The 23035-nt window shown below is 45.2% G+C and overlaps 2 protein-coding genes across 10 annotated transcripts in view; one reads left to right on the top strand and one right to left on the bottom strand.

Annotated features, from left to right (window-relative positions):
- The window catches only part of UNC5C (unc-5 netrin receptor C), a 248648-nt gene extending 233527 nt beyond the window's left edge, over positions 1-15121 (top strand). For both annotated transcript variants that reach the window (XM_058838631.1, XM_058838630.1), the window contains 5 exons: positions 1462-1695; positions 6639-6788; positions 7013-7177; positions 10742-10920; positions 11152-15121. In XM_058838631.1, coding sequence (XP_058694614.1) covers positions 1462-1695; positions 6639-6788; positions 7013-7177; positions 10742-10920; positions 11152-11317 — 894 coding nt within the window. In that variant the 3' untranslated portion in view covers positions 11318-15121. The remainder of the gene's footprint in view (positions 1-1461; positions 1696-6638; positions 6789-7012; positions 7178-10741; positions 10921-11151) is intronic.
- A 755-nt stretch (positions 15122-15876) lies between these two features.
- The window catches only part of BMPR1B (bone morphogenetic protein receptor type 1B), a 235325-nt gene continuing 228166 nt past the window's right edge, over positions 15877-23035 (bottom strand). For all 8 annotated transcript variants that reach the window (XM_058838515.1, XM_058838508.1, XM_058838507.1 and 5 more), the window contains one exon: positions 15877-22509. In XM_058838515.1, coding sequence (XP_058694498.1) covers positions 22384-22509 — 126 coding nt within the window. In that variant the 3' untranslated portion in view covers positions 15877-22383. The remainder of the gene's footprint in view (positions 22510-23035) is intronic.

Genomic DNA, 23035 nt, shown 5'->3' with positions numbered 1-23035 from the left:
GTGCTCCTAGGTCCCTGCTGCCACCAGTTGGTCCCATAATTAATTTGGCAAGGGCACTTTCTCCTGCTGGTAAGTTTAATAAGGTCAGGGTGGCTTCTGAAGGCAGTTGGGCTGACAGCAGCCATGTCCAGCATTGTCTTCAAAAGCCTCTTGTGTTTGTCCTCCTGCCTGTGGCAGCGGCTCTTCCTCCTGCTGGGAGGGAGCGTGCAGCAAACGCAGCTCTGCCTCGCCAGCTAATCTGCACCCCACAGCCCAGCTCGTGGCACCACACGTGTGTTCCTTATTTGTGCCTGTGTGTTACTGGCACTCTTCATTTTCCCCCCATCCTCCTCCTGCCCTAGGCAGAGGTTGCTCTGCCAGCCCTGCACACACCCTGGTGTGTGTGCAGCATCCTTGGGGCCCCTGGCCATCACACAGCGATCTTCCCCCTCCTGTCAGTTCCGGAGCAGCCCCTCCAAGCTGATCTCAGGCACACGTGTGCGCACACATGCATGCACACGCCTGCAGCATCACTTGGGGCTGCGCCTCCTGCCAGAGCCAGGTGCTGGCAGGGCCATGGAGCAGCACCTTGCCCTCCAAAAAGATTGTGCCGCTGCTGCAAACGTGGCAGGTTTGCCTCTCCTGAGACTAAGGGAGCCAAGCTTAATGCCTAATGCCAGCTGAGCCCACTCCTCTCAGCTGCCAGGTGTGTGCATTGTGCTGCAGAGCTGCAGGCAGCGGGGATGAAGTGGACAAGTTGTGCACACAGTGGCTTTGCAAGAGGCGGCTGTCACCCCTGCTGCTGATGTTTTGCTTCTGCTCCCTCTCAAAGCCACTGAAAGCACCTTGTGTTGCGTGCAGGATATTACATGCAGGGTTGAATGGAGAAATTAGCAGGGGAGCTGTTTTCCTGTACGCCCAGGGTGGGGAGGTCATCTGCATTCAGGCAGTATTTTTTTTCCTCATCCTGCAGTCTCGTCACAGAAGATTATTCTGAGGAAGCAGCAGGTGATATTTCATATAGATGTGGTATTTGGCCGTCGCAGAGGTTACTTCCCTTCCTTGAGTTTTTATAACTCCTTATTGTCGTGCTTAGGAGGTGAAGGGCAGTTATTTATTCAGCATGCCTGAGACTACTGATGCTAAATCATGGTCACCAAATGATTAGTTCTGCAATATCTCTTTCAATAAAGTCTTGGTGATATTTTCATTATTTGCCTAACTCTGCCCAGGGCTTTAAAAGCAGGAGTGAGGACAGTGGGAGTTTTTGACCTCCAACATCGTCACCATCACCCCAGCAAAATCTGCTCCCTGTGCCTACACAGGGGAAAAGCTGGAAGCAGGACTTTCAGACCTTGATTAAGCTAAGGGGCAAACAGCAAGGACGTTTTGCAACATCCAGGCTTGAAAGGGGCATTGCTGTATGAAAGGAGAGCAGCTCTGAGGAGTCACATGCTGTAACTTGGCTTCTTTCTCTCTTAGGATGTGGTGGTGGTCGGAGAGGAAAACTTCACCACCCCGTGCTATATCCAGCTGGACCCAGAGGCCTGCCATATCCTGACAGAAACCCTCAGCACCTATGCCTTGGTGGGACAGTCAATTACCAAGGCAGCAGCCAAACGTCTCAAACTGGCCATCTTTGGACCGCTGTCCTGCTCTTCCCTGGAGTACAGCATCCGGGTCTACTGCCTCGATGACACGCAGGATGCTCTTAAGGTGGTTCTTGGTCTCTTGCTTGCCCTCCCTCTCCCTCCCCACTTGTCACAGAACTGCAGTCATAGCAGAGACTGAACCCTCTGCTCCATGTATTCATGCTCCCTGAGTTATTTTTCTGATTAGAAGAAGAGCTTGACAGCAGGCTGCTGTTTCACAGTTTAACCCTCACACGCTATAAATTGTCCTTTGCAAAGGGATCTCACACTATTTTCCACCCACCAGTCTTTTCCCTTTGTTTACCTGTATCATATCCTGAATCCTAAGGTTTTTGCATTATTAAAAGGCCATAAGGTACACGGGGCTTCATTCGTTATTCATGTATTTTTAATGCTAAGTGCCAGCTCCCCAAGGATGGGGAAACATATAAATGCTTCTTTGTAAGTAGTTGATAATGATAAAAGAAGCTTCTGGCCTGTTAATCACTGCCTGCTTTCATACTGCTTTATTACACCTCTTGGCGTGCAGCTTTTTGTGTTGGGAATTCACAACTGGAATAAACCAAAGCTGCTGCTATCCCTGACTGGATAACCTTACTCTCCCCACGTAATTCTGGCATTCACATAAACACACACGCACTACATGCAGATGAGCAGAGAGGTAACCATACTTGCTATTTCTCTTTATAAATACCTGTATTTATACATAGGGTATCTATAATAGATGCACTCATGAAATATGCAGCTCCAACTGCACAACTGAGTTTATTAAAAGGTGGGGGTTTTCCTTTAGTTGTAGGTAGTGCAACTTCGCTTCTTTGTGGCAAAGAGATTTCAAAGCCTGACTAAGCAGAGTCATCCTGCTGCTGTACATGCTTTTGTTTCCCCAGGTCTAGGTGGGAATCACTGGGGTTTAAACCCAAATACACTAGCTGGGAGATGTTTGTGTTTTTCAGGACAGTGACTTCCATCCCTGAGAGCAGCACGCTTGGTTGTCCTCCCTGATACCGTCTGATATTGCCTGCCTAGGCTTTGCTGCAGGGGTGCTCTTGTATATGTGAAAAAGACAACAAAGTATAAGGGTTGAAGCAAGCACATGGTGACTTCTGTCCTCTGGGAGCTTGGTCTGTGTCACTGGATTGGTTTTACCAGCTTTTTAGAAACAGTTATTTTCCCTGGTCTGAGTTCTCTTTTGTTTTTCCTATTTGAAAAAAAAAAAAAAAATTGAAAAGGATCTTTCACAGCAATCAAGCTTCAAAGGTCCTGATGGTTTTATGCCTGTGCTGCATAATACAATTTTCCATGGATTTGACAAGGCCTGAGGTAATAATAACCGAGTTGGAGGGGCCTTGGCCAGCCAGCTAATGCAGTCAGAGCTGAGGAATCTAATTAGGAATTACTCAGGAGCTGTTGGTCTGTTTCTAATAGACTGTAGGGAGAGTTGTGTGGTAAAGTTAATCCAATTCAGTGCGACAGCAGAAGGGATCAGGAAAGGCACAGGGGAGCCATCCTTCACCTGAGAAGCTGCAGCCAAAATCTGGGAGGGCAACAGGTCAGTCCTTGGGATCCTGCTCCAGTCAGACCCCAAAGCGAGACTGCAATTTAGCGAGGAAAGGCGAGCAAAGTCAGGAGGCCACCATCCCACTCAGTAGCTACTTCTTTTTACATCAAGTTCATGCATTTTAATCTTCTTTCTCTTTGGCATGTCTACCCCAAGACTGAGGGAGCACCCATGGGGTTCAAGACCTAGCTAGCTGGTGGTTTGCAGAAGGACAAGCACATCTACTTGTTGGCCACAGACTCCTACGAATGCATGAATCGCACTTCTTTGGAAGTTTAAGGTTTGGGGAAGGAGAAGACTGAGGAAAAAGAAGCCTAGGAGACCAGCTGTAGATGAGTAAAATAGGTGTAGATGGAAGGGCTGGCTATGGACCAGTGTGTATAAGCAGGCATGTACAAACTGGAGCATACAAACCAGCATGTACTAAACATCCTTGTGTGACAGTGCTGTGTAGACTCAATCTATGACTATTTAGATAGTAGAAAAAAAGGTTGGGGTATTTGGCACGTGCTTTCACAGCAGCTGGTACTGCAGCAGCCCTTGCCGTGCTGGGAGGACATCCTTGGCATTGCTGTGTTGCCAAAGGGAAGGCATTCACAGGGCAGCTTCCACTGGGGGTGGGGACATGGCGTGCAGACAGGGCTGGGCCAGCAGATCCTGAGGTTAGAAGTATTGCAGAGAGGAAAAGAAAGTTGTAAGCAGCAGGTGAAGCACCAGCTGCAATATCTCTGTGTCTTGAGGCTGGCTGCTCTGGGCAAAGCACAACAAGGGTAGGGAAGAGCAATATTCCCATATTGCATTGCCTGAGCTTTGGAAGAGCCTTTGTAGGGGATTGTGTGTATTTTTTAATAGACGACCAAATGCATTCTGCTCTTATTTACAACTAGGAATGAGTGTGCCATATGCTGAATGTGTTTTAACAGCCACCAAAGGAAGACAAGGAGTTGCAGTATAAAGCACAGTGCAGTGTTTATCCAGCAGACTCTTCCCTCTCATCATGCAGAGTAAGCACTCACAGCTGAGCTGCCAGCACCCGCAGTACAGTAGGGAAGTGCAATGATTTGCCATCAATAAGGGCTTGGTAATTGTGGGAGCAGCTTAGTGAGGTTCCTGGCAGCTGTGGAGCAGTGTGGGCTCGGTGCTGATCACACATGCAGCATCCTCTGCCCCACAGGGTCCTGAGCCACCTGGATGGGATGCTTACAAAAATGCTTTTTGGGCAAGGATGAGGGGAGTTGTGAGCTTGAGTGCTGGCCTCTTTTTTTAAGGCTAATTTTTTCACTTTGAAGGGGATGCCCAAGGTTAAGAAAAAAGAAAGAAAAATGAAAAAAGCAAAAACATGATAACTGTGAAGAAATCCATCTGCTTTGCTCTCTTTATTGATGTATGGCTTTGAGACTGAGGTATGTGACCTGTGTGTGGCAGCATGGCAGGGGCTGAGCAGCCAGATACATGGAAACAGCTGCCTCCCACACTGGGGGCATGTGAAGGACTTCAGGCTGTAGCAGGGTGACATTCCCCAACCTGTCTTGTGCTGCGCAGTAGCTGCCTTCAAAAAAAACACCCAAAAATGGGCACAATAAGCCTGTGATCTTCTCTCTGTTATTTAATGCATATTTTTCCTTTTATTGAAGAAAGGCCCAGCTTGGACTGAACACCGTTGTTTCTCGTGCCCCTTTAATGAGGAGGCCCAGGCTGCGGCTGTTCTGGTGTCACAGGTGATGCCTTACCTCTCCTAGGAAACATGTCCTGACTTTCAGGGTGGTGAGAGAAAGTGACCACAGCTACCTCAGCATGAGGCAAGCAATATTCAGCTCAGGTTTTGGCTCAGGTGGACACAAAGGTGCCAGCCAGCAGGATAAGCACTGCTCTAAAAAAAGGCTGTATGGCAGGAACCAGCCAGTATGTTTGAAAGGCTGTGCAAGTCATGGCTCCAAATTAATTCTGAATTAATTAGTTAAACGGCATGGGAGAAGCATGAGCAGCTTGGCATCCTCCAGTTAGAGCATGTGGAAGGGCTCCCGTGGTCCAGGGTGGCTACCAGAAGTGGGATGTTGAAACTAGACACACAGACCTGGTGGGTGGGATGGTGTAACATCATGCAGCAGTTTTCCCCCACAGCAGTGCAGCTCCCAGAGCTGGTGCAGCATGGGCAGGATCAGTTTCTCAGCACCCCTGCCCTGCATTCCTGAGAGGTGGCAATTAGCTCACACAGTTCCACAAGTCATCTTCTGGACCTTCCAGGGAGGTAATTAGAACATAATGAAGATCTATAGTAATCAGATAATTACTATCGATTGCTCTTTAGACATCTTGATGAAATAATTAGGTGGCACTAGGAAAGAAGCTGGAACTGATTCATTGGCATAACCTTAATCTGAAAGGTTTCCTGATTTTTGTTTCTTTTTCTCTAATGGCCAATAAAAGAATGTTTTAGCTTCAGGATCTGCCAGATGCTTTTCTTATATGTTAACTACCTCCTTAATGTGGTCAGGAGCAGCTTTATTTGGCCTGGGGCAGAATCCCTGTTTAGTGTGCCCCTGTATTCCTTGAGCATCTCCACTGTGAGTGATGTCTTTGGCCACATGAGACCTGTTGGCTGGTTGACTCTTTTAATTAAATGTGACTGAGATTGGCTAGGTTTCTAATGGGGCTCATGGAGGTGCCTTTATTCTTGCTACTTCCATGTGGTCCACAATTAGGGTGTTTGTAGGCAGCATTACACTGTGGTCTTATTAATTACAAGTTTATATTTAGCTTCATAAAATGAAGAATTCAGACTCTTGGCTTGCTAGCTTTCAATCACATGATTGAAATATTGATTTCAGTAGCCCTGAACCTGTGTATATGCATGAACAAAATGCCCCATCACAGTGTCTTGCTCTGTTTCCGTGCCATCCTGCTGGACAGTGTCAGGGTAGGTACCTGTTGTCTCCTGTCCTCCTCTCCCATGGGCACTTTGTCCCCCATGGGCCATGAGCTGACCGACCAGTGGTATGCACAGGGCCCATATCAGCAGGACCTACACAAATAAAGAGTTTCCAAAAACAAGATAGTAAAGCTACCATTAGATGTCCAGTTTGATGAGCAATGGAGATTGATCTATTTCTATGCTCAGTGTCTGCATGCAAAGTCTTCACATTCCATTTAATAGCACAGAATTGAGCTTCTGCTCATAGGACATGTGAGAGAACACTGTGTGTTCTGAGGTGCCTTCATTCCTTCTGGGCTGCTGCTGGATGGAGAAGGTGAGAGGGTTATAATCAGATCAACTAATGCAGTTCCAGTTAACAGGGACACACAATTCTGTGCCACGCCTGTGTATTTTTTTAATCTGTATTACACAAGTTACAGCATCTAGAGCACACAGTCTTGAGGACTCAGAAGACCAGTGTGCTGTCTTGAGGAAACCTGACCACTTTCTTCTTTTTCTCCCAATACTGCAGGAGGTCCTCCAGCTTGAGCAGCAGATGGGTGGGCAGCTTTTGGAAGAGCCTAAAGCTTTGCATTTCAAGGGAAGCACCCACAACCTCCGTCTGTCCATTCATGACATTGCCCATTCACTCTGGAAGAGCAAGCTTCTGGCTAAATACCAGGTGAGCATAACAAAACATTCACCTTGGATGCTAGCAGTGAGGCTTAAAGAAATACTGTCACACACAGGGGCGTTTAAAAAACACCAGGAGTCAGGCTGTAGTTCCACAGACATTTTTTTTCCCTGGACCACATTAGCACAGAGCCTGCAGTCTCTGGTCACATAGCAACCATGCCTTGGTGCCACATCCCTCCCTGATTATACTTTTTTGCTTTCCTCCTGCAGGAAATTCCCTTTTACCACATCTGGAGTGGATGTCAGAGGAACCTGCACTGCACCTTCACACTGGAAAGGTTCAGTCTGAATACCCAGGAGCTAGTGTGCAAGCTGTGTGTGCGGCAGGTCGAAGGAGAAGGACAGATTTTCCAGCTCAATTGCTCTGTCTCAGAGGTAAATGACATGTGTGCGCTTTTCTATCCAACTGCAGGAACATGGGAGGGTAAGGTGGTAAAACCTTTCCCATTGCTACCTCTTTAGTGCTTCCTATTTTGCTCCTGACTGCTGGTATGGATATAAAGAATAGATTAAGTCATTTCTTTGTCTCTCATGTTGCATTTTTCCTTAGTTTCTCTCATCTGGAAGGAAGCATCCCCCCTTAACAGGTGGGAGGAGAGCAGCTCTGGTCTCCCTACTGGTACTGCCTTTCTGTGTCTATGTGGAGGGGCTCTTTGCCTACCACTCCCTAAAACGTCTCAGGAAGCTCTTATGGTCCTGTTTCCTTGGCAGTCCATGAAAACCATCATGCCTGACAGTTCCCTGGAGAGAGAGGGAAGAGAATAGGAAAATGTCAGTGCTGTGTGTTCTGTGAGCCCCTCCCCTCTGATCCCACGCAATAGCTGCTGTGAAATAGGAAATATCAGATGGCCTGATTGCAGTAAACTTTTCTCCTCATGTTTTCCTACTACTACAAATCCTGACTATTTTTTTGGCAATTTTTCTTTTGATGGATGATATTTTCCAGAAGAAATACTATAATAAGTTCCGGGACATTTTTGCCAATGCTGTGTAGCACCTGGAGAATTTTTGCTCCATGGGGCAGTCAAGTTTGGGGCTGAGATGGAGCAACAAATTCAGGTGTAAAGAGGCATTGACTTCAGTGAATGTGCTGGTGAGTTTTATCCCTGGTACTCTTAGCAGCTATGAGGAGCAGACTCTCAGGCAGCAATTACTGCTGGCTGGCTTGGGGAAGGGCTTTGAGCGCAGGGACAAAAGTTACTTGTGCTGTAGGGCTCTGACAGTGAGCATTACCCATAACATCTGCTTGGTTAGTGGGTGTAAAGTTACAGATTCAGCTGGGGACTACACAGCATTAAGGACAGATGGTAAAACAAGCATCATAAACAATTATTGTAATAAGTGCTGCATTGAGGTAATCACTAATTTAACCTCACAGAGAAGAGAAAGAACTGAAAGTAACTTTAATGAAATGCAACTATACACTATAATCATCTTCAGCTGGTTGTGTGTAAAAGGGCCTGGTAATAGATTCAGAGGGAACAGGCTAATATTCCTGTCTTGTGCTGTGATCCTATCCATCAAGGATGAATAGGGGGAATGAATAATGCCACTGCGATCAAGGCTGTCTCCTGCAAAATTGCCCCTTGTTGTTGACACCTTGTGATATTCCCAAACTCCAACCAGGAATGGGAGGACCTTGGGCTGCTAAGGGCTGGAATATAGGGTCAACTAGGGAAAAATCCTGTAACTCAGAGACCTGATGAAAGGGTAATTACCTGAATGGGGAATAACTGCAACTTACAAACCTATGTATGCTTCTAGAAGCATGATAAAGACATCAGACCAGGCATCAGGAAACCAGAGCTCTGGTTCCTCACATTTTCTTCTGAAGTTAAGCTAGTGGTATCCAGCTAGTGGCTAGGCATTACAGGACTGTGCTGGCATCTTTCTTTATTGCTGGATCTGTCTCTCTGCCACTGTCACCCTGTGATAAAAATTTAGTAACACAGTTTCCTGCATCCTCCCTTGATGGGCTTTCTTTTTAGTACCCTGCAAAGGATGTAAAATTTCTGCAGATTAAACTGTCTTATACTGGCTTTATACAGTGCCTACCACTGGGACTTCAAAAATTTGGCAGTGAGTGCCAAAACATACACATTTGCAAAGCAGGAGGAAAATTGTGATAAAAGTCTCCCATGATTCATTTTTGAAGCCCTGTTTTTATCTTGTGCTGTTGATACTCACACGAAAGAGCCACAGTGCAATGCTACAGATAGCTGGGCCCCTTCTCCAGCAATCCTGAAGCCTCTGGGGCTGCAGGCCACCCTGAGAGCCAGGGCATCACTTGTGTCCTTTGGCCCAGAATACAAAGAATAGGTTATCTGTCTGCAATGCCACTGCCACTGCCTTACTGCCACTTCCGACCTCCCAGTGCAGGTGAGCCTGCAGGCAGCACCAGTGTCAGGCACCTCCTTTTCCTGGCTCCTGGGCAGTGCCTGCTGCCAGATTGTTGGGCATTGGGGTTGGGACAGGCAGTCTGTGATCCAGGGCCTTGGCACCAAGTACAGATGCCACATTCAAGATGTTAATTGAGGACATTACAGCATCGCGTAAACCTTCACTGATTGCCTAAAATGCCAATTTTTGTCTTTAACAAAAACAAAAACAACAACAAAGCAAAAAAATATATTTATACATTGGGAGAGAATTAATTGGTGTAGATAGGACTGTGAGCATCTCTAGAAAAATCCTTGGGGGTTTGTGATTGCAGCTTCAGCCAGGAGCTGCCTGGCTTTAAGACTGTTTCAGGTATTACAGCTCCTTTCCAACAGCCAGTTTGCCACAAAGCAACAAGACAGCTCACAGAGGAGAAAACAAATTGACATTTAATGACAAATCTTTAGCATGAGTGTTTCTGATTGCCTGGGGTTGTGACCTGGCAATGGGAGGAGAAGCAGCTCCCCCATTTCTACTTGAAAAGAATACCAAATTGTGAAATAGACTGAGCAACATTAGGGCAGAACCACCCATGTTTGCTGCTTTTTCCATCATGGTCCTTGCAGGACCTTGCTGTTCAAAACCCAACCATACAAACAGACCAGCTATCATTGTCCCACCAACTACCAAGCCTGTGGGCACTGAATCACACTAAATCCTTCCAGGCCAAAGAGAAGAAAAAATCCTTGCCCAGAAGAACCAACTGCTGTTATTCCCAGTGGTATCAGCAGTGGTGTCATAGGGACCCCTCCAGCTGGGAGGACCACATCAAAGAGCATCTACACCACACCTGCAAGGGACAAGCTGGCTTTGGAGATGACTTTTCCCTTGAAGCACTTGCTGCCACACTGCCTTGGAGCACAGCACATGTCTTGGGGAGAGAGGGCGATGCCTGCCCCCACCCCACCCCCTGCCATGAGCGCATGCTCTCCATCTATTTCCAGAGTCAAAGCCGCATGAAGATGAGGGCTTAGCTTGTGCCTGGGGTGGGATTGACTGTCTGTCTGTGGTCTGCACAGCATCAGAGGCTTCAGAGAGCTTGGATACTGCCAGAGGGATGTCAGTGTGAGCCTGGTGCTGGCTCAGTGGGACACTGGGGGCTTGGGTAGATGCTGGGAAGGGGATCTGGGAAAGCCCAGTTCAGCTCTCATGGTAGAAAATTGTTCTGAAATGTGTCTAAGTGACTGATCCTTTATTATTTCCAGAAGTAACTAATTAAGCTGACCATTTTGTCCAGCTATAGTAATAGTCACCCCAAAAAAAAAAAAAAAAAAAAAAGAGGAGGAAAAAAATACTTTTGTCTCCCCAAAGCTGATTATAAATATTTCTGTTTTCCTGTGGACTAACATGTTTATGTTAGTGTTTACTTACAGAGGGCTGCAAGTAAAAGCCGAGATGCAGTTCTCAGCAGCAGAGGATGTAGTTCTACAATTATCTCTTCACTCAGTAACAAAATTGATGGGTTGCTCAGGCTTTGTTTTTTTGTCTTTCCAATCTCAGGAACCTACTGGCATTGAATATCCTCCCATGGACTCAGCGGGCACCATCACCACCATCGTGGGGCCCAGCGCTTTCAGCATCCCCCACCCAATAAGGCAGAAGCTGTGCAGCAGCCTGGATGCTCCCCAGACCAGAGGCCACGACTGGCGCATGCTGGCCCACAAGCTGAAACTGGACAGGTGAGCAGGGGTGCCCATACGTGGTCAGGCAGGAAAGCTCCTAGGGAGGGGGGTATGTGCAAAAACAACCTGCTGAAAATCCCACTGGAAGCACATGTACAGACTGGTCAGGCTGACTGCACCAGGGATGAGCACCTTGACAGCACCAACAGGGATGGGTGAAATGATATGAATTCAGGTAGCTTCCATGCAGCTCCAAAATAAACTGAGTTTCCTTTTGGCTCATTCCAGGTACTTAAATTATTTTGCTACGAAATCGAGTCCCACCGGGGTGATCCTGGATCTCTGGGAAGCCCAGAATTTCCCTGATGGCAACCTGAGCATGCTGGCAGCAGTTCTTGAAGAAATGGGAAGACACGAAACGGTTGTTTCTTTGGCAGCAGAAGGAAATTACTAATGCAGCCTTGGCATGACCAGGAAGGACAGACACAGGGAGCAGTAATGCCCTGTTATTGCAAACGAGAATTGAAATGAAAACCCAGACCAATGAGTTACACAAGAGACATTTCAGAGAAGAAAGCAAGCAAACAAACAAAAAAGAAAACCAGCCCTGACCTTCACGTGTGCTCTCCTTGTACATTATCACAGGATCAGAAAGAGATCATGCAAAGTTGTACCTTGAAAATATAAATCAACCTAATGTTCCTCTCGGCTTGGCTGTACACTGCTTGGTACAGGTTTTTACAGTTTCCTAGGAAACGCTTTTTATTGCTATCCAGATATATGGATAAACTTTCTTAACAATCCCAGTTTCTATGGATGTTGTTTACATCAAATTCTGGACAGGGGTAAGGAAACTGTCCATGGCTCTTTATATTTTTTGTTTAAAGCCATTGTAGACAAGGCTATGGACAGTGGGTTGTGGCTATTTCAGCTTATTGGTTTCTGGTGAATTCAGATTTTGGCTACAATTCTGCACATTGGTTGTCTCGCAGTGATCCTCCTGTCATTGTTCTGTTTCCTAGACCTACTTGTAAAAAAAACAAAAACAAAAACAAACCAAGAATATCAGGGTGTGCATCTGGAAAGCAGGTACTCTGGCTGATAAGCAGGAACACACAAAATGTTCCCTTTCTTCCCCAAGACAGTCCCACTGAGCCTGTGTGGAGAATAGCTCTAAGACAGTGGGGAATGAAGGATCTGAGTTAATTTTCAATTCACACCCTTTCCACCCCTTTGCTATATGAGAGGTCAGATATGCAATTCAGAGTGGTTGGAGGGGAGGGGGAGAAACCCAGAAAAAAATAAAAAAGACAAGTTGCTATGATAGTTATTTACTGATTAGTATCTAGTGCAAGGATTATAATGACTATTATATTAGTATTATTACTTTATTTCTAATATTGTCAGCAGCAGAATGAATAATTTCTGGTTTTATGGAACCTGTTGTCCCCTTCCTGAAAGTCTTTTAAGACTTGTCCCTCTCTCTGCTGTCTGTCCTTCCCTCTGTCATCGTACTGCTCCTCCAAAGTCCTCTGCCAGCCCGCAGAGGCTGCTCTCCTCGACTTAGCATTGCTGTGCTCCACGCCCAGTGCCAAGGCAGCATGAACTGGTGACACTCTGCTGATCTTCACCCACCAAGTGTCTAAGCCTGGCATATTTTGCACCACCCTGGTGCCTCCAGGTTGCTGCAAGAAGCAGTCCTGTCCTGAGGTGGCTGTGAACCAGAGACGGCCTCCAGATTTGTATCCAAATACACACAGACCTCTGGTTCCTGGCCACAGGTGCAAGCATGTGGGGGCACTGACATCCACCACCTGATTTGTGCATCCAAGGTGGGCCTCCATAGTTTTTGCTTTGTTTTGCAGTGTTCTAGGAGCCAGCAGCTCCTGTTAGTTCCCCACAGAACTGCAGGTCTCACTGAAACCCACCACTCCAGTAATGCTTACTGCACCAGGGCTGCTGACAGGCCAGCCCTCCGCTGGGTCACTTCTGTGTGAGATGCACTTGGCAGATCTCCACAGGTATTCCCAGACATTGCTGCAGCCAGGGAAGCCTGTGTTCCATGGGCCAGTGCAGGGCAGTGGAACGGTGAAGTTGAAATCCTGTGTGCTGTGGTTTGCTGCTTTTGCTGCTCCTGCCACCACCGCTGCCTGGGCAGGGTGGGTTACTCCTTGATGCCTGGCCAGGGAACACTTGTCCCTCTACAGCACTCACAAAACAGGTGAGGTGGGAACTTTGCAAAAGGAGCAAACCAAATATGTTTGTCACTGCAAATGTATTTTTTTCTGTTCAGTGAAAATTCTGACTCTGGTACATGACAGCACATAGGATTGATTGCAGTAGTTGTACTGCCTGACTGGGCTGTCATTTATGTCTGGCACAGAAAGGCTTTCTGCCCCAACCCATCCACTCCAGGTTTCCAGCCAGGCCCTGGTTACTGCTGTTGTGCACACATGCCTGCCCCTGCCCACACATGCATTACCATTCCATATGCTTCCTGAGACTGGAGCTAGCTTGCTCTCTTTTGTGCTTTTGCTTTTGCTTTCCTCACAGCTTTCCAGATTGTACCTTTGAAGGTAACTGAAAATGTCATTGGTCAAAATGAAAAGAAAATTTAATCTGACCTCTTTTTCCATTTGACATTTCCATCGGCTTGTCACTTTTTGCTTTTAATTTCTCAGCTCCCTGACCAGTGAGTTAGGTTTTGATTGACCACCAGGCAGTGAGCACAAAAAGTTCCCTTCCTTGTAAGAGGTAACCAGGCAGTTTTCAAACCAGCATTTCAGTCAAAACTGGAGACCAGAGGACATGCATTGTAATTTTCAACATCTGTGTGTATTTTGCTTGTGTAAGCCCCACCTTCTCTTAATGTGGAGATGCCATGGGGACCCTCTCAATGAACAACCATCTTTTTCACCTTGTGCATCTGGTGCAGCTCACTGCAATGCTAGTGGAAATCTTTGCTTTGAACTTTTGGAGGGTTGGACTGGGACTTCTAGTTCTGCCCTTTCTCCACACTTTTTACTTACCTTAGAGAGCTAAAATGGCTCTTAAAGGTAGGTCTCAGCTTTTTTCCTTCCCATGCTGTCTTTGGGTATAACCAGTTGTGTTTAGTTTGTGCTTCTTCACCTTTCCCATGTGTTCTTCCCTGACTCCTCTTCCAAGGCAGGTGCAGGAGTTGAACCATCCTTTGACCCTTTGGCCTTTTCAGCTCAGTCTGTGTTGGTTGATCCCCAGGCTTGCTGGTGCTCCCCAGCTCTCACCTTTTTCTAAGTGGGCAGCACATGCACCCTTCTCTCCAGGATCAGGGCCACAAAGTTTCTCATATTTATCTGTGCTGCTGTGAGTTGATGCTCCTTTGGCCAGCCCCCTGACCTGTGTTTTGTTGCCTTCTGCAAGAGAAACAAATTGCAGGTGAACAACTTTCTCACAGTGTTCTGGGGCATTTTCCTTTCACAGCACCACACTAAAGAGGATTTATTGCAAGGAAAAATGCACACTGATTAAGAGGAGCATCCACAGAGGTGGCTGGAGGTCAAGAACGTAACCCTCCATCACTGAACATGACTTGGGCAGCAGCATGACCCACTGAGGGGTGGAGCTGCTGTTTTTCCACCCCGACTGCTCAGAAACCAGCCGCAATCCCCTGCTGCAATCACGGGCTGCCCGGTTTCTCCAGCACCAGCTCCACAGGCCTTTGCAGGCTCCCAGCACAGCCCCTTGGGCTGCCTCAGCCCTGACAGGGGAAGGTTCCTCCACACAGCCACAGCTCATCCCAGCAGCTGTGAGACCACCCGTTCTCTGCCACTGCTGCTCACAGCAGCTCTCACCTCACCCCGCATTCCCTGCATTAATTTTGCTCAGTTTTTTGGGTTTTTTTCAGGGGGAGCGGCAGTGGCAGGGCTTGCACTGTGGAGAGGGCTCTTGCTGGAGGTATTCACAGGAGCATCCCCATCCTGCTGCCCCAAGGGGAGCGGGCGGGAAGCAAGGGCAGCCAGAAGGGCTCAGGATATTATTTTTGGTGGGAGCAAACCCAGCAGCAGTCCCTCTGCCTGGATTGCATGGACACAGTGCCATCTCGTGGGGCTGAGCCCCGGCTCCACCATGTCGCTGCCGCCACGGCAAGGTCGCATGGGGAAAAGGCTTCCTCTGACAAAGACATTTGGCAGGCAGAGCTGACTCTTAAAAGTTGTTGTAAGATTTTATGTCAGGTGAGCACACCTGCTTCAAGAGGAAAAAAAAAACGAAAAAAAAACAGGCTGCAGGCATCTTATCCTCCAGTTATTACTATTTTTTAAAACGCTCTTCCTTTTAGTTGTTCACCTTTGGCTCTGTACTGGAGCAGTTTTGCTGCTCTTCACACCATCTCTTCATTACATGTTGATCACTAGCGCTATAAATAGTATATATATTATATAAATATATATAAAATATCTACTGACTTCAAGGAGAACCTTTAATTTCTGAGTAAGAAACATTTATTGGAGGCAATCCTTTTCACCTTATTTTTTTTCTTCAGTTTTTCTTGTGTTGTGTTCTTGTAAAGGTGACTGTCAGTGTATAGGGTAAGTTTGGGGTTTGGTTGGGGTTTTTATTTTTTATTTTTTTTTAATTTATGATCACAACTGATCCACTGTGTCTCACTAAACAGTGCAAGACTTAAGTGCTGTTTCAGTGGATCTTGAAAATTTTGCAGCAGTGAAGGTGTCTCCAGTCAAGATTTACTTTATAGGGAGACCAAGACTTTTTTCTATCTCGCTGGCAGAAATGCAGACACTCATGAGACATGTTAGAGTCTGCAAAAGCCACAGAGCAAAACATGTCCGTTCCTTGGGTTTTCTGGTATTTCAGTTGCTTACATATAGAATAAATGTATTTACATGCTGTAAGCCTGTCATTGTAGACAGTGTCCTAATGTCTTGTATTGCTACCTACAATAGTTTCTTTTCAGTTCTTCTTTCCTTCTTCTTTTGGGGGCAGGGGGTGTGGGGAAGTGAGGGGTGGGTGGGGCCTTAGACCCTTGTATGCTCTACCTAGTAGTTACCACAGCTCTGAGGTTAATTTTAAACACAATAGTTTTGTTGAGGTTGGATTTTTTTGGGTTTTTTTTTTAATCTTCTTTCCAGGGCACTTTCTAAACTATCTTAGGGAGTGTTCAGAAGTTTTCAGGTATTACTCTGGCTCTCACCTGGCCATGAAGTAACTCACTGTTTGCAGGCTGGCTTGGTCAGTATCAGGTAGTGCAAAGACATAAGTGGTTTGTGAATGGAAATCAAACCTTTGGCCCTTCTCCCACAAGGACTCCAATGAGTTACTCACTTTGGGGTCACCACTGCAATCCATTCCTAGCTTGTGTGTGAAACCTTGAGTCCATAAAACGAGCTGCACTGTAGATTTTTAAATGCTGAAGCACATATCTCAGACATCCTTTGAGACAGAAAGGCAAAGTAAGTGTGTGTGTGTGTACATACAAAGAGGAAAAAACAAAGGACACTACCTGCTGGAGGCTTTTAGTTCTCATGTTAGGTATGGGCATCCTCTTGTTTTACCAACTTTGGCATGGGAAGGTAAAGGTCAAAATTCAGTGCTGTATCATCACTGCAAGGTCAAATAAGCAGTATGTCAAAAGCCAGCAGAGTAAAAACTGGCAAGTAACTGGAATTGGACTTGAACTAAAGCCACAGGAATGAAGCTTCAAGTTTGGTAGGTCAGGCTCCTTGCTTGAAAAGGAGCATTTAGTTTATTTACTTATTTGTCCTCTAAACTTGATCCCTGCTCCCTGAAATCTGAAAATCACTTATCTGAAAGTCCTTTGATAAACTGTCTGTACAAAAAAAGTAACGATAATCCAGAGTTCCCATAAATCTCTGTCCCAAATAGGTATTTCTGTGGTGCTGGTTAAATGTATTTATTAGTGGTTCAGGCTCCTCAATTGCTGACAAAGAGATTAATTGTTATGTATGCTGCACCCTGGGCCTGCCCTCTCCTCCCAAAACACTCCATATCATGGCAGGTGAGTAGCTCTGGGATGCCTGTGAGGAACTGGGATGTAACTGGGAGAGTCCTCCCACAGCAGTGATGGGACAAGAGCCCTGAGATGAGAAAAGCTTTCACAGGCCCCAGAGCTTCTTTGGCTGCTGCCAGCTGGCTCTAGCTACCACTTGCCAGTAAATGTGGGAGCTAGCACAATACAAATAAAAGGCAAAATCGGTCTGGAAAGTAAACAAAATTAGGAAGGAGGGGCAAAACACTCTTCTCCCTGCAGATTTTTCAAGGTACCTTGCAAAAACACCCGAGCCGAGAGCCAATAACCCAGGGTGTGTGACACAGCTGAGACAGAGAAGTCGTGGCATTACTGTTTTCACACATCTGTGTGGTAGACTTTTTGCTAACACATGTTCTGTTACTGTTGAAGAAGAAAAGAAAAAAAATAAAAAAATAAAAGAGGATATCTTCAGTACCTTTCCAAAGCAAAGGAGGGCCTGTAGGAAAAGAAACGTGTGTGACCCAGGTGTATCACATTGCTCCCTTCTCTTCCCATGTCACAGCTCTGCCGGGGTTCGTGGGATTTGTTTTCTTTGCTATTCAGATCTGGAGAACTCTTTTGGTTTTGGTTTCCCTATTGCTGTATCTTCTATGCAATTCCTTTTCTAAAGACCGACTTACTACAGGAGAAGTGCTAGCCATTGCATTATTTGTATTGCTGTACAGTGGAGGTGTGGTTTACTAGTTCTGAGTGTGCCTCTTACCCCCCTCCCTTTTTTTCTCCTTCCCTCTGTTTGTAAATGCCTGCATTTATTCTGTCAGCCTGACATGTACAAAGTGTAAGAAAGAATTTTTAAACAGGTAATAAATTATATTTATAAGCAACTGGAAAAAAAAAAGTACATCACTGCCTTGTGTTCAGTTGTTTAGTTCCTGGAAGCTCGGAAGTGGAGTCTTTTATTTAGTTTCTTTTTTTTTTTTTTTAAAAAAAAAAAAAAACAAAAAAAAAAAAACCAAAAACTCCCCCAAAGAAATGTTTCTGCACATAAGAACTGTGGGATTCAGTGGCATGCCAAGGGCAGTGTGCAGCAAGCACAAGGCTTTGTCACCTCAGTGTGGCCAGGCCAAGGGTGCTGTAGAAATGCTGCCTGGAGAATAACTGCAATGCCACTGAGCACAGACTGTCCAGGGCAAAGCTTGCAGGGGCTGTGCAGCTCAAGGGGAAATTGCTGTTACTTACACACTTCTCACCACCAGCAAGGCAATTAACATTAGGGAACACTGAGCTGGGTCTGCAACACAGAACTGCAGAATGAGAACAGTGCTCCAGCTTTAAGTAGAAATTCACAGAAATACCTCTCTAGATGTAGAGGTACATACCCCAAGTCTCATTAAGCAATGCCATTTTCAGCTGATGCTGGGTATTTAGGCTGAAACATTTTCACCTGATGCATGGAGCTGGGAATTCTAGCTTCAGTCTCTGCAGAGATGACTCCTGTTCCTCTTGTGCTATTAAAAATAGTAAAAAATATCTATAAAGATGTGGCAGAATGAAGGGGGGGTGGTCTAAAAAAAATTATGCTAATGCTGACTTCCTATAGATTTACATAATCAGCCACAAAACACGAGCAACTGCTCTATTAGTGATAACACTATTTTAATTACTATTTTTCTCTTCACTGACTTGTGAAAGGAGTGATGCTTTTTTATGCCAGTGGAAACATATGGAACATATTGCTGTTTACTTGTTTGTTCAGAGGAAAAAATCTTATAAAAATAAAATAAATAAAACAAGGCACAGTCAAAATAATCTAGCCAGGGTAATGAAACAAAAATATGATGCTTTTCAAACACGTTAAAAGTAAATAGCAATCTCTGTCATGGGGAGATGGAAACAATTTTATTGGGGGGGAATGTTAAAACGACCATATACAATTTGAACAAATACAACATAACACAGTTTGTTCCCCAGGTTTTCTAATTACAGTATTTACAGTTTTAATAAGGCACTGGTTCTCAAAATAGAACACAAATTAGTTTCTTAGTCTCTACATTGACAACCTTTTCTTTAATAGAAATAACTTTGTGCTAGAGAAAGGATAGCAGTTGCTAGATGGCATCTCTCTTTTTTTTTTTCTTCTCCCACTTACCTATGCCATCTCACCTATGCCAGTAAGAAACTAAACTACAGTTCCTTGAACGATTTACATTTGAAAAGTGGATTTCTAGACCCGTGGGCACCGAAGCCACAATTATCTTTACCACTGACTTCCAAGCCCTCATCAATGTGCCCTTTGAAACCACCAAAATATGGAAGTGACATTAAAAGGCCACACCTGGCCAAACAAACAGACTAACCTGTAGTCACTGCAGGTGCTGAAACCTTAATAATGACACGCTGAGTGTTACAGCAAGTCACCCATGCAGGCAGTAACTCGAATGTCACAGTGCTGGAACAGAAGACCTCTACCCTTGCCTTAGGCTGTTTTCTGGCCTTAGGAATAGCCCTTTACAATAGATTACAGTGGATAGGAGATTTGAGGGCAAAATCTGGTCTTGGGAGAAAATAGGCAGGCACTAGTTACACAACTGCAGACTGTTTGCTTTCTCAGTGTGTGTCTCCTCATATATATATATACATTTATATATATTTATCTATTTTCCTATACAGCACCGTTGCAGTGATTTGTCATTTATGCATTTTCATAAATAAATATTATGTTTTATTTAGTGCTTTTTCATCCATAATAGTTTACTCTTAATCCACATACTGGAGCTATTCCAGACTCGCAACTGAATATATATATATATATTTTTATATATATATAAAAACACATAAACTTGAACATCTAACATACACACTTTACGTGATCTATCAACCAGGATCTTAGATTCTTTTCTTCTGGACCAAAAAAAAAAAGGTAAGATTTGCTCAGGAAACCATGACTGACTCTTTCACATGCTGATGGCAGATGCCAGGGGTGTTCATTGCATTGCTGGTGCTGCCAGCTAGCAAAGCACCTTCCACAACACTCCTGGGGAGAGAGCCCTGCTGATTCAAATAAAGAAAAAAAATCTATTTGAGGAGGGAAGAGGTGAAACACACCTGAACAGGCAGGAAAGAAGCATCCCTGCTGTGCGATCTGGGACCTGCAGGTCCCATCTGCTTCTTTGGAGCTGAGAAATCTCAGTTGCACAGGGTGTGCTGGCTTTTATGGGACGAAATGAGACTAGAAACCCATGGCTCCACTCACTAAGACAAAAAAGGTGAAGAGAGACTGGGCTGTGCCCATTTTGGCCCACAAATCTCAAAGGTGGGCCAAAGGAGAGGAGCAAACTCCGCTCTCAGCCTCGCAAACATTTTTCAACAACAGGGAAACCATTGTTGTCCCTCCTGTGGTGAGGATTTGGTGTATTATTAACTCTCAGAGATTTTCTTTTTGTTTTGCTTGGTAAATTTGGATACAGGTAAGGAAACTGCACTGCAGAAAAAGCACTCTAATGAACAAAACCCTTCTGATTAAGCTTTTTAACACCTATCATCATGGAGGTCTTGCTGGTTCTCTTGAACCATGCATTTTTCTCTGTTAGCTTGAAAGTATAAAATGGTAATTTTTCCAGCTAGAAATACCTTAAGGGAGCTGTTAAGCTAAACCCCAATTATTCATCTACCTACCACAAATAAATCAGTTTTGTCCAAAAAGAGGGAGAAAAAAAAAGAAACATTACAGAAGTGCTGAGGCTAAATCCTGCATGGCAATTAGTTCAGTTCTGAAATAGGCTTTGCATAATCAAAGCAGCATTTGTAAGGACTTATTTCAAAATTAAGCTGAACACCATCTAGTAAAACAAGAGAGCCAGGCAGGAAAATTTTAAAAAACAGATGAAGAGTAAAAAAGGGTAAACCAGTAGCTCCCATGCAGCTCAGCTTTGGTAATCTGACAAAGAACAGAACCTTTCCAAAGGAAACACTTCCCAGGGTATATTTCACCTCTCATTTCCCCTTCTGTAGCATTAGCATTGCTACAACTGCTGCAGCCCCAGGAAGGAGGAACAGGGAAGGACAGAAAATACATTTCCCATCGCCTTTCTCCCCTGACAGCTCCTCTTGCTGGGAACCACAATGCTACACAGCCCCAGCCCGGCAGCTGAGCCTGGCACTACTGTGCTGCGGCTGCCAGAGGTGTGGAGGCTGCTGGAAGGCCACCCAAAATAGTAATGCAGATAAAGCTTGAGCCACTTGCCTGGTTTGTGGTGTCTCTCACTACAGCACAAGGCAGGTGCCCACTGCTGCCCACGGTTCCCAGCTCTCACCACCCACCTAATGTGTCCCACACTCCCTCCCTGTCACTTTCTACGACAGCCTCAAGGCACCAGGTCTCCTCACACTCAAGGAGAAATGATTGCCACCCCAGAAACGGGCACTTGTGAGGTTTTTCACTTTCCCTTAAAAAAGGGAACACAGATTTTGCTATTTTTTTTTTTTCTAAGCTGTGGTTGTAGATGGACCTCTCACTTTTACACAAATGAAACAGCAAGTTAATAATTCCTTCTCACAAGGGGTTTCCTCTTAAACAGTGGTTGTTTGTGGGCTCTAGCAGTTTCAAATTACCCAGCAGATTCAAATGTGTACTTCATTTCCACTCACACACAAAATACTTTATTTTGCAGTGGGGGAAAAGGAAGGAAAAAAAAAAAAAAGCCAAGAAAAAGGGCACTTGTTTATCACTGTGGTACTATCCTCATCACATTTCCTGGAAACATGGAAGATCTTCTATAAACAAGTCACACCAAACCATATTCATATAGCTCCCAACTACCTTAAAGGAAGCATGACCTTCCCTGGGACAGGCCACCCACAGGAATCAGGCCACCCACACCAAGGCAGATGGCAGGGATGTAACTGGGCTCCACCTCTGTACTGTGAGAATCACTTGCACATGCAGGCTTTGGAAAGTTATCTCCACAAACAGGTGGCTTTTAAGGCAGGCTCCATTACAGCTCCTCTGAGCTACACAGATCCACTCACCAATTTTTTTTATTTTTTTTTTTCTAAATGCTGGAGTGCAATAGTCTTTTTGGAAATGAAAAAGTTGGTTTGCTTTCATTTTCAGCAGTTTCCTCTAATTTTTTTTTAATGTATCAATATACATCTTTTTTTTACTTCTAACCCAAGAGTTTTATTTTCATAAAATTTAAAGCAGTATCTTTTTAAACAATCAAAACAATAATAATAACAATAATAATAATAAAATAATAAGTGGCTTTCATGGAAAGCAACATGCATAATCTTAAACCAGTTACTAAAACTGTATTTCCCCATGTAAACAAGGGCAGACAAGCCTCTTCAATCTTGCATGTCAAAATTCTGGTGATTCTTGCAATGGATAGTCTCCTCCAGAACTCACAGCTGCTCTTCAGCATGACTCCTCCATTCAAGGTACTTAGCAAAGACTTTTGATACATCTTCAGGACTTCTGCCTGCACAAGAAAGTTCATTTCCAGGGGCCTCTGCCGGAGTTGCCTCTGGCAGAGTCAGAGTTTAATGTCCTGGGACTCTGACATTTTGGCAAGTGTTTTCTTGACGCGCAGGGCTGTGAGCCGGGAGGCAGGGCTGTGAGCCCAGCACTCCATCATCAGCTTCCCCATCTGCCGTAGGCACTGCGGAGAGAAGCGGGAGAGAAAGTTCCACCGGGGTCAGTGGAAGAGGAGACTGCAGTTGTTGGCAATGCTGGAAAGCTGAAGGGAAAAAGGTCCTTTCTAGGGGCAGTGCAGACCCTGAAAGGCATTACACATAACCACCAGCGCTGCCCAGACCAGCCAAACATGTTTCATGTAGATTAATGTACATTTTTATAAATGAATTTTTGGTAATACACAAACACTGTGGAGTAACAAACTGACCATTTATTGCTGGAATGCCTGGGGGGGTATTACGAAGGATGCTAACCAATTGTTCAAGAGCAGCTATTGGAATAAGCCTCCCCAATCTTTGACACATATGGTAGGAGACCAAACACCAAGTACCACCACACAAAAGCCCTTCTGGGAACTGATTATCCTTCCTTCAGTGTTTCCAATCCCAGTCTGAAGGCTCAGAGGGATTTGGCTAGGGAGAGGATGAGGCAGGTGAGTTTTGGTTAGATCTTATCACACTGGCTGTTGCACAAGACCTCAAGCAGCCCAG

This window comes from Poecile atricapillus, chromosome 4 (assembly GCF_030490865.1).
Source record: "Poecile atricapillus isolate bPoeAtr1 chromosome 4, bPoeAtr1.hap1, whole genome shotgun sequence".
NCBI classification, from domain to species: domain Eukaryota; kingdom Metazoa; phylum Chordata; class Aves; order Passeriformes; family Paridae; genus Poecile; species Poecile atricapillus.
This window is presented reverse-complemented; position numbering and strand designations above follow the sequence as displayed.